At 45.5% G+C, this 12,160-nt stretch overlaps 1 protein-coding gene across 1 annotated transcript; it reads left to right on the plus strand.

The window, feature by feature from the left end:
* Positions 1-435: 435 nt before the first annotated feature.
* T265_06153 (hypothetical protein) lies at positions 436-4,831 on the plus strand (the record flags this gene model as incomplete). The annotated part of the gene is made up of 5 exons (XM_009171346.1): positions 436-472; positions 514-715; positions 759-844; positions 1,504-1,769; positions 4,679-4,831. The coding sequence occupies 5 exons, from the start codon at positions 436-438 to the stop codon at positions 4,829-4,831; spliced, it is 744 nt and encodes a 247-aa protein (XP_009169610.1).
* Between the last annotated feature and the right edge of the window lie 7,329 nt (positions 4,832-12,160).

Raw genomic sequence — 12,160 nt, forward strand, 5'->3', positions numbered from 1 at the left:
ATAGATTTGATATATATATATATATATATATATATATATATTTGATATATACCTGTAGACCCTTACGATGAGATGTAACGCACTCGAGCTTCTGAATAGGTACAGGCCCACAATTTTCATCGTCAACGATATCTTCAGAGGCACCAGAGAGTGGATTATTATGGGTGACAGAAGATGAGCTGGTATTTCGTAAAATCCGGAGCCGCATGCACTAATATACACGACAGAGAACCGTATAGGTCGGTGACTACGGTAAAGCAGCCAACCATATGTTTTTATCTCGCCTCTTTATAGTTTTCCCTCATCTGTTCGCGTTCGATTAATGAAAGACCCAGCCTACTTACAGCAAGAGACTTTTGAATGATGCACTTCGCACCTGTGTTTACGTTACAGTGTTACATACCCATATGGTTTGAACCGTCCTGGACCTAGATCATGCGGCTGCTGAAATCGATATCCGTTTTTCATTCAGGTATGTTAATGAATTTTAGGTAGTTCTTTCACGGTCCGCAGTTGTTCGGTTTTATCGTAATCCTCGATGGCTTCGTCCATATCTGCGTGATTTATACTATCGACGTCTTGATCAAGGACCCGAACCGTATCGACCGAGGTCCTTTTGGTCAAACTGGAATAACGAAGCCGAATTAGGAGCATTTTGTCATCGGATTGGTGAGAACATCCCAACTGAAGTACTTAATCGTGCCCTCACTGATAAGTTCTGTCTAATCCTCTGGAATAATTGACTTCTACACCCTTAGGTCCTATGCACCTATCACAGCGTCTTCCAGCACATGTGACGCACTGCTGCCACCCTCGGAATGCAACACTCAATACATTCGAAAAGGTATATACCCGGTTGAGCTTCCTAATGGTCACACGTACTCTAATGTATTTTTGGCTGTTTTCTTTTTCAAAACCAGCTTCAAATGGAATTGAAAGTGTTGGTTAGCTCCTGTGTACACAGGACTCTACACCAGTGAATAGTCTATATGCGTTTGTTGGTTCTGTTTTTTTACTGCCTACAGAGAAGCATCAAGAGTGAGGAGCGAATTCAGGATGTGACCGAATGCTGCGACCCTGACGTGCTGGTCGGACCCAAGTCCTGCACTGATCTCTTGCGGGCTACACTAGCTGGAACTTGCTAGGAAGTAGAAGTGTGAAGGTAGTGAGGTATTTCTCCCGGACGTCCAACGTATCCATGTCTGTGGAAGTACTGAGGCTGTTTTCTTTAGATGAGAGACAAGTTAGAGACCGTCAGCACCAGAAAACGCAAACCCTGGTCGACCGGTGGCTGACCATGACCACCGGCGATACTTATTTCATGATTCCGCTAGAAAGGTCCGGGTCAACTCAACCATGTAGATGCGTTCGAGTTTCACGTTATCACCAACCCAGTTTGGAGACGTGTTTACTCCACTGTATAATTGCGACGTTCTTGGAATTAGTCGGCTTTCCCAATAAAGCACTGTGCCGTTTCTCGTTTTACCGACACTTCCGCTGCAGGTCACGAACTGGCCGAATCTTATATGTGTGCATTTCTGCGGCATGTATATCCCCGCGTCCCAGAGGAATGGATAGTGAGCATTGTCGATTGTTTGCTGTCAACTACACAGCTTTCTTTCACCGCTGCGAACCTGGGCTTGCGAGACTTAGTTTTGTACGGTTCGGAGGATTCTCCTGGCGGTAAACCTGATTCGATCAACCCACCCTCTCCTGAAGTAACTTCGAATTCTTTATTGTCAATCATTGGAGCCTTGGCCGAAATAGATGTAAGTAACACATGGATAATTTTGTTCAAGTCCTAAAGCTTTTTCGTGCAGTTCTCTATGTTAAGTATGCGTGCCTATTCAGAAAACCATGCGTTTTCGAACGCTGGCTTTGACTCACTCGATCTTAACCAATGTGTACTTGAAGACCGCTCGATAAGAGATATACTGTAGAGAACCATACTACACCATATACTATATTCACTGCCCAAACAAGATGGAGAAGCCCTGCCCTCTAAGAGCAAGTCAGAATGCGTTTTTGAGCCTTTTTGTATTCCTTTGAAAAGTTGGGGTAATGTGCTTGAGTTTGTTGCTCAGTCTACTTATCTCGGAAGCTGTACGGAATTTCTGGGCAGATCAACGCAGTTTTTGGGATATGCTGCATAGCTTCCCGCAACCGAACATTTGCTTTCAAGTAAGTATAGTGGGATCCGCGTGGATTCCTGCCTAACACTGGTTGTGCAGTGGCGAGTGTGGGCCGCCACCACTGTACTCGTTTTGGCACTAATTGTTGCTGGTCTGAGGAGGTCTCCAGTCTTTTGCCACCGGAGACCGGAAATTGCCATGAAAATTCATGCATCCTTTCCAATGAGCTTAGCTGAAACTCAGAACTACCCCCCAAATAAGTTAAGCACTTCGATCGTTCCTTAGCTCGGGTCGTAACGACTATACTACTGGTGGGATCATACGCAGGATCCTAACCATTTTACGGAACCCACGTTGAACAACTCGCCCAATGACTTCACCGTCTGAATTGTTGGATAGCTGAGGCTTGCACAGAATATAAAGCCTTCGTGCTTCTTAAGTTGTTAGAATTGGTTGCACGAAAGATCTGGGTGCTTCGGTCACAAGAATTCTCTGCCGTGACTAGAAAGTTCAAACATGCGAACTCTTGAACTTCATTAACTGGTCGTACTCCAAACGGTCGAAACCTAGCTTCCTCACACCGATGCAAGCGTATCCTATGAGGCAGGACATGCGCGAGCTCTAACGAGCTGCTCCGTAATAGTCATCCCTTATGTTCACCGATAGCGTGAGACACGCTAATTGACTGTTGTGTTGAAACTTCGCCTCCATGGGTTACCACCAGCTCTGACCTGGCTAAAGTCAACTATTTTTCGAGTTCTGGGGAGTATTCTGTTCCAGTCTTCGTATCTATTTACAAGTTTGCATACGTCCCCAGATTTTGTGTTGTCTCGTTCTTCTGTGGTCAGGCAGCACACCGTAGACCGTGCTGTGGATGCTGACCAACCTCTATTTAGGCAATAAAAGTCGCATCGGTTGAAAATTTATATGATGTGTCCTTGGTAATTTTCAGAGTACAACATGAAAAAGCTGTTTAAGAACATAAATCTTGAGTCAATGGGAGAAAGGTAGACGTGTCAACGGTAAACGCCCTCAATGCGGGACACCCCGCATTCGTGGAAATTTTCCGAACCCTTCAAAGGTTTCTAACTAAAGGTCAAATAAAAGTAAAGAGCATCCCGATCAACCTATTAAGAAACACCATTCGACCGTCTTCAAGAAATACTGCGTTGCTAAGTGGTGAATCCTTCTTGCCGAAGCCATCGACTGTTCATTCTAACTCATGGACGCGCATATGAATGGGTCTATGTGGAGGTGGGCTACCGGGCGAATACGGTTCACACTTCGAGCTTCACTCGGTAACCAAAAGTGAACAGTCCTCAGTTTGTATGGTTTGGTCGTCGCTTTGTTGGCTAAGCTAGACAATTAGATTACAAACGTCTCATCACCAATCAAGGTGAAATCATAAGTGCATTGTTGGGTAGCGTAGCGATTGGTGATGAAATGTTTGCAATCAAACTGCTCAGATCAACGAACAAACCAACGACCATGCTGCCTGAGTAACCACAACATTCGCGATTAGGCCAGTCAGTGCCTAATAAGTTCTTGAGGTAGCCGACAACGACCAGATTGACACGAGAAGTCATCTCGATTCTCAGCTGGGTCCGTCGCAATGCACACGGATGATTGTTAGAAATGAAGCCCGTAAAGTGATCTGCATTCTTCTTAGGTGAATGGCTGAAAACCTTTAAGTTGGGGACAAACGGTTTATCAACTCAAAATGTTGTGAAGCAGCTACAACCTGTAAACTCCCAGACCCGAGAAACAGAGAAATCCTGCATCTTTGGGAATGTGGTATAGGTAGAAAAAGAAATATTGTGGTACGTGAGATCAGGTTCGAAAATTTAAACTCAGAGATCTACCACTGGGTCGTCTGGAACAAGAAACAGCTACTTGTGGGGCAATTTTTCAATAAGGCGAGTTGGCAAGTGAAATGGGATTATATATATTCTTGCAGATTCAGATTTATGGATGCCCAACATCCTTCAGGTCACCCGTTTTATAGAAAACACGTTTTTCGGATCTTAAGGCTTGTAATAGAGTTGAGTTACAGGTCCGTTCCACTGAGCTGGAGAGCTAAACCAAATGACACGCAGATAGGCTAATGTCGTCACCTAGATGTTTTTTCTCAGTGGTGGGGAACATCATGCAGTAAAGAAGGCCGCGCCTTAGACTGGCAAAAATGGTCCCGTGTTGCTTGTTTTGTGGCGCTTCATACCGGCAAATGTTTATTGTGCTATCCACTTAGGTAGTTGTAATGCGGAATTTAGTCTACAGGGAGCCAGTCTGTTGCTGGTTTTGAATTTCCGTTCAGGAATTGTACCACTTTTATCTATTAGCCATCATATATCTTAGGATTTTTATCCTCCGAAGGGACTATTAGGTAAAGGGTACCACATCTACTTGGTCCCTTGCACCAACCATTTCTGACCAGTCCCTTGAGGTGATCTATCCAGACTGTGGCAACTGCAAAGCATCACTTTTTAATAATATTTCCCTTATTGACGACACATGGATACTGTCTGAGATCCCTACTTTATTTGCAGCTGGAGAGGGCATATCTCTTCATTCGGGACTTTCTGCTTACTCCGTTGGTTGACCTGGACTTGACAGGAGACATCGTGGTGATAGAAAACCCATTACCGCTTCTCCATGGCATGTTGTTGTCAGAAGGCAAACCGCCACCAGAATCGAGGTAGTGCTACTATAATAGCCATGTCCGCCCAATATCATACGTAGAATTTGTTAGATGATGTCTTTGTTCTAGCGGATAATGCATTTACACTGCACAATCTCGTTCGGTATCCCAATTCTTGTCATTCCAAAAGCATGGGTTTATTTGGTAAGCAGTTCGAATAACGCTGCTTCCCCTTATTGAACGAATATGTTATTACCTAAGCTGGAGTTGTCCAGCAGTTTGAAAGTTATTTCTCTGAAGACTGGGCTCACACCCAAATGAGAGATCGTTTGCATATGCTTTTTCAGGGCTGTTTCGTATAGTTTTATGTTCACATTTCTCGTGTTAAATGGTCGAATTTCAAAGCTGTCACAGTTTTTGGATAAGATTTAAACTGGTTGGGGCTATGGGAGCGGCACGACTCGAGTGGTTAGAGCGCGAATTTACCAACCGCAAGGTCCGTGGTTCGAACCCGACCCTTTGCCTCCCGACTTCTCCTGTCTAGGCTTGGGCAACCTGATAGTTCCACAGCCCTTGTGTTTCATTCGGGTGGCATGGCAGCTAGGCACCGAAAGGGTGTTGTAGCTGAACGAGTGTCGTTTTTTATTATCGGTGAGATGTGACTTGCTATCGAATATTGACTTCACTAACCGTTTGCGTGAACATGCAGCGAGCAATAAACTACGGCTCGGCTCACCAAGCCGTCCCGAACATAACCCGATGGGCTCGAACATAACCCGATGCGAAGAGCCATCAGACGTCAAGTGAAAGTCAGTTTGCGATCCGACCGTGAAGTATGGTGGACACAGAAAGCCAAAGAAATGGAAGAGGCCCAGAAAGCAGGTGATGCCCGGAGATCATTTCAGTTGATCCGTGCGACCGGTTCCCGGAAACCACCTGTGAGTGAAAGCATCAAGCATCAGAATGGAACGACCATCTCTAATAAGGAGGAACGCCTTGATCGGTGGGCTGAATACTTTGAACAACAAATGTCTTGGCCACCAGCCGGCACTCATCTACAGCCCACAGGTGAAGTAGAACCCTGGACGGTGAACGTGGAACCACCTACGGCCTCGGAGGTTTACGACTGCATATGTTCTCTCAAGCGCCACCGAGCTCCCGGTCCGGATGACCTTCCACCTGCACTGTTCAAAGACGGGGGTGAAGTCCTCAGTCAGCGCCTGTCCGACCTGTTTGCTTGCATTTGGGAAAAGGAGTCTGTCCCAGACAACTGGGGAGAATCGGTGATAGTGCCCATTTTCAAAAAAGGGGCGCGTAGTGAGTGTGGTAACCACAGGGGGATCAGCTTGACCCCGGTTGTAACGAGACTGTTGGCGTCAATTGTGCTTCGTCGCCTTACGGTGGCTCGTGAGATGCTGACTCGAGAGCAGCAAGCGGGATTCCGGCCTGGTAGGGGTTGTGTTGACCAAATCTTCACACTGCGTCAGGTGCTAGAACAACGCCATACGTATAAGCGACCCACGATTCTAGTATTCCTGGATTTCCGAGGCGCATTCGACTCGGTTGATCGGTCTGTTCTTCTTGAGACGCTTGCCCACCAAGGAATGCCCCGGAAGTTTGTAAACATAATACGTTCTTTGTATTCTCAGACTTCCGGACGTGTGAGAGTGTACGGAGAGCTCTCCAAAAGCTTCCGCACACAAAGCGGTGTCCGTCAGGGATGCCCACTCTCTCCATTCCTTTTTAACTTTGTGATCGATGAAATAATGAGACGAACGCTGGAGGGTCTCCAAAACCCTGGTGTTCAAATAGCCAGTGAAGAAAACCTTGTCGATCTGGAATATGCAGACGACATCGTTCTCATGTTCGAAGAGGAGGAGAAGGCGCAAGTATTCTTGGATGAACTGACCAAAGTCATCCCGTCCTTTGGTATGCATTTTGCACCCACAAAGTGTAAGGTCATGCTTGTGGACGTGCAGTCACTGAACACGCCCCTTACAATCCAGGGAGAGGTACTGGAAGTTGTGGAGCGTTTTACGTACTTTGGAAGTTGTATTAGTTCTGATTGTAGTGTGACAGATGAGGTGAATGCACGAATCTGCAAGGCTCGGGCCGCGTTTGCTAACTTGAGACACCTATGGCGTCAGAATGGTTTATCCCTGAATCTGAAGGGACGTGTGTATCAAGCTACAGTACGGGCTGTTTTGTTGTATGGCTGTGAGACTTGGCCTATTCGAGCAGCGGACCTGAGACGTCTTCAGGTGTTCGACAATCATTGTCTCAGAACCATAGCTCGCGTGGGTTGATGTCGGCGAATCCGTAACGAGGCAGTTAGAAAGCGTGTTTTCGGTTGTGTAACGGGTACTTCCATTGAAGAATGTGTCCAGCACCAGAAGCTGCGTTGGTTGGGACATGTGTTACGTATGCCGAACCATCGTTTGCCGAAGAGAGTACTGTTTTCCATGCCCAATTCGGAGTGGCGTAAACATAGAGGTGGCCAACCCTTGACTTGGCAGAGGAGTATGAAGGAGATCACGAAACGCTTGGGTGCTGTCGGTGCTACTCGCCTTCCAGGATGGGGACCGCGTGATCCTCACTTTGCCTGGTTGGAGACACTACAAGATATGGCTGCCAACCGATGTCAGTGGCTTTCTTGTTGTCAGTTTCTGTCCAGATTGCCTGAGTGAATGTCTAGAGGTGTAGGCACCTCGGAATGATTGTGTTAAGCTAGCACTAAGTCCCTCCCCCATCCACCTTTATTCTTTTCTTCACAATAGGGCTTTCAAATAAGTCATGGTTGTACGGCAGTGAAGCATCGGTGTTGAACACTGATGTCATGCTGTCGATGATGATGATGATGATCACCAGAGGCTTCATTATTATCATTATTATTATTATCATCAACAACAGTCAAAAATTTTGCAGTGTCATGACGTAACTCCCACGAATCCTCCGCCAACAGGAGTTTATTTGCAAAATAAAGCTTTGGTAGATGACAATGGGGGAATGCACATTAGATGCTAAAAACACAACCTTACAAGCTTTATCCGCTGCCTCTTGGATTCTGACTTACCCATTCTGAATTCTAATCACTTAATAGGCACTATATGCCAACTCCAATCGGCTCACAAGGGTCTACGGAGTGTTTCCAACTGAGTTTACTGACTGGTTAAATAAGCTTAATAATGCTGTCTTGGGTTTTAAGATTTACTTCATACTCGTACAGTTTGCTGTTACAAGTCAGTAGGGGACCAAGTATACACCTCATGCTTACCAATAAGCCAGTCAATGTGATAAAGAAATTTATTTACGCGGGCGATTGTGTAAGTCCCGGCTGAAGACGAGTTCACCTGTCGAGAAGTGGTCCGGTAGGTCAGGATGGCTTTTGCCAACCATAATAATCTACGTTTGTCTGTCACTATCACAGTATGAGGTAGTATGGTCCGTAGTGCTCATGGGCTTTGCCCCTGCGTTAAGAAAATCAACGAAGACTGTTAGTGTTTAGTCACCGATGTCTCCGAAGCGTCAGCTAATTCTGTTGAGAACATCAGATTAGCAATTCTCAGGAATACAAGGTGACCCAGGGAAGGATGGTGGTCGAATTAATCACGCTCCACAGGTTACGCTGCTTAGAACAAGTACTCTGCATATCGGCGACCCGTTTACCCCGCAGGACCTTTTGCTCAGCCCTGTTCTGTGTTGAAACGACCAAAAGACGAGCAGTCTATGGAATCAAGACGTATAAAGGCTTTAATCACTAGATACCAGCAGGTTGATAGCTGCCCCTTCCTAGGTTTCGGACATCGGGAACCGAGTTCCACCATGAAAAGCATAGCATTCCTGAATCAAAGGTGCCGCCTTCAGTACCTGATTTTTTTCTTCCCTCTTCATTGGGTGATTAAGGTGATTTAACGTCAGTTGAGCTCCAAATTCTTCAAATTTTCCTGTTGTCCTATTTCTTAGTGACTGAAACTGTCGCTAGCACCGGTTGTGCTCCTGGAGTGTGTGTACCGACACAGTACATAAGTCGTTTAACACCCTAACAACGACGTATCCCTTGGAAGAGTATGCTCAACTGCGGCAAGCCATCTACATTTTGTTCAACAAGTCGATTTTACCTGAAACAGGCAGGCAGTTGACTCGGCTGATTTCGCTGGTTGATACCACCAGTTTTGCATTACTCAGGACTGAGATCGACTTATAAGTGGTTGAGAGCGAGTGTCTAGAAGATTGCAACCACCCCCTGCATTTACTAATGTATCTGCAGTTGCAGGGATACATAAATAGGTAGAACCGCCCGGAAATGCGGGAAAAAGTCCCCCTGTCCAGACGACTTCGTACACTGGTGGTTTTTCCCGAATCGAATCAGAGGTCGATTCACAGACCACGAGGCATCTAGTCGCTAGAATGTCAGCTTTATGCTTCGTTCTGGGTAGTAGCATGTAGCAGCTATCTAAACAGACTTGAAAAAATATCGACTGATACCCTATTTGATCCTATCTGGTCCTCTCAGAAAAAAAATTTGTCATGTTCATTTGTAGCCCTGTGTAAACAGTGCAACTAATCCTACAATTAGTTTCATCTTATCCCATTTCATACGTGCTACGGTAGGAAAGATTGTTCAACATAATTTGCTTTTGTAGCACCATTGTTCTCATTGTGTTGCACAGACTATCCCGGGGAACGCGTTGCTTTGAACGACAAACCACCTGGACCTATTCGGTGCTCGTTGTATTCGATTTCTCGACCGGCTTCTCAGGGTACTTCAATCATAGGGTCAGTTCGCAGTAGGAAAGTAGATAAAAAGGGTAAAGTGATTGATCCATGCAGCATCTAACCGAGTAAGAGGTGTGTATAGGCTTCATTTCTCATTTGTCTTGAAATATGCGTAAGTAAGTAGTCATTGCTTCATCCTCCCGCACAATTGGGATACAAATGTTCTGAAGAAGGTAAGATTTTTCAACAGAATGAGATGGAAGGAGCATCGCATTACTGGACACCATGGAGCGCTGTGGCTCAACGCTGACTTTGCCGTCTCTAATGGATGCGATAATGTAAGATGTTGTGATAAGGAGCTCACTGTGGCTTGTCAGATGCAGTCTTTGCTACCGACATAACGTTCAGTAACCATAAATGTTAAGTGAGCGTAACTAGGTTGATTTGAGCCTCCATTTTTGCGATGTTGAATCCCCAACAGCAGGACCAGCTTGCCGGGTTACTGTTACCCAGTATGTCATACGCCCGAACCGGAGATAATATTCCTATATAATTATGTTTCAGTACATTTGACCTACTTCAAAGCACTGGCCGTTGTTCTTAGCTATGTGGTCACAACGCATACCGCAATCGCACTGAGCATATTAGGATGTTATGCGAATTGAGTCCGTCAGTATAGTTCAAGAAGGCTCTTTCAATCCAGAACTCGTGGGGAAGTCAGTGGTTTTTTTCGATCACTGCCAAAGTCTATATTCCCTACTCACCAACGCGTAGCTAATCTAACTACTGCTAGTGTATCATACCGTACATATAGGGTCATGAAGAAGACAGAAGTTACCAACATGGATTTCGCTGTATTTTGGATATAGATATGATGAAGAAAATACTCCCACTGCGCCACACTCTCGACACAAATGGACCTGGAGCTTTTGGGAAGCCTGATATTACGGTCCATCGAAAAAATCAAACGATGCGCGTGTTGGGTGACTCTTTGATGAGATTTCAGCGAACACGGATAATGCAAATTTGGTGATCAGCTTTAGAGAAAAAACCTGTCAGCTGTCCGTAGATTAGGTTCACTTGAAGTGTACAAGCACAACCCTGCTTTCATTTCTCTCGATCCGGCGTTGCCTACTAATTTCTGGTGACTTTCACCTGTTCGCTTGTGTTCGGTAGTGTTGGCATTGGTGGCTGGCTCCTCCACGTTGAATTATTGCGACCCATCACCGTCAGAGTACTAATAAAATATGCTAAGACATTTCACTTGCTGGTTTGTCGGAGCTGGGGTTTGCGGCGCGTCGATCATGTTTCCCCCTTGATCACACTCAGTCACCGTTGACAATTTTTTTGCTATCATATTGCTCAATGCAACCCACAACTGGGGAAACACTGTCTCAGATGCTCCATGACTACTGCTAGCGAAAGGCAATGTCAGGTGGTCACGGGCTCACGGAGGGCGAACAGTGTCCTAGTGTCCAATGACAGCGAAGACTGCTTAGGATAGATGAGTTGATGGAGGCCTTAGAAACAAAAACGCCAAGAACCACATTGTTCGGTGCCGATCACACGGAGCGTTAATTCACATTTACTTGGTTTACTTTTGGTTAGAATGTGCATTCCGATGCCCGTTGAAAATATATGGGGTTTACACTACATTTTCGCTACCCATTTGTTGTGCAAATTTTTTCACTTTCAATGTCGTCGCACGTCATCTAGCTGAAGTTTCCTAATTAGATTGGGATAGTCTGCGGGGACTCTTTTTTTCTGAGAAATCCGACGAGTGAAGAAATCCTGACTGCCGATGAATGCTTTCATTTGTACACGATACCCCCAAGAAGAGCAAAACTGGCCGTGGGCCGTCTAAGGGTTTTCAGCAACCTTATGGTTAGGGTGTTATGTCTAAACAACGAAGGGCGACTCTTTTCTGATTCGGAAACAGGGGTCTCTGACACTGAGAATTGGACTTCGGATTTGCAGGTCTTATATTAGCTTCCGGCCTAGTCACCATTTGACATTATATGACTGCCTAGCCGGCATCTATGTTAGCATACGGGTATAAGGTTCTCCGTGCATGCCTAATGTTATCTGTGGTCATTCCTATCGATTAGTCTGTGAAAAGCCGTAACTTTGCAGTATCCATTACTCTCGGAAGTCAACTGACGTACGTATAGTCATATTTAGTGTGCACTTCTCCAGGATGAAAGGATATTGGTCTGCTTCAATACACACAGCATGCTTACTTACACTTTTGACCCTGTAACGACTGGGCTGTTCCGTACTTTTGATCACAAAGCTTGCTGGGGCAAATGGATACGGCCTTGTGTCAATGAAGGACCAATATTAAACCTTCCTGTTATCCTGTTCAATTGTTACCATGTAAAGGCCTACGATGTGCTGTTCTCACAAATATTCTTTTTCCTCCAGGTTACAATATCAAACCGGCATGAACACCCTTGTGGCCTGCTATCAAGTCGGGATATACAGTGGTGAATCACTGGTGGGAGAAGGTACGTACTTCGCGATGGTTTTCTTAGAAATCAGAGCCGAGCTTTGCCTTCGGCCTCGACATCACCTCTATCGTTTTCGTTACTGGTCACACTATGGCCCTTCTTAAAGCTTACCTTATCTGGTTTTTCGGATGATAATCTTGTATTGTCATTTATTTAGCTTAGCA

The sequence above is a fragment of the Opisthorchis viverrini genome (genome assembly GCF_000715545.1).
Source record: "Opisthorchis viverrini unplaced genomic scaffold opera_v5_122, whole genome shotgun sequence".
Classification (NCBI taxonomy): Eukaryota; Metazoa; Platyhelminthes; class Trematoda; order Opisthorchiida; family Opisthorchiidae; genus Opisthorchis; species Opisthorchis viverrini.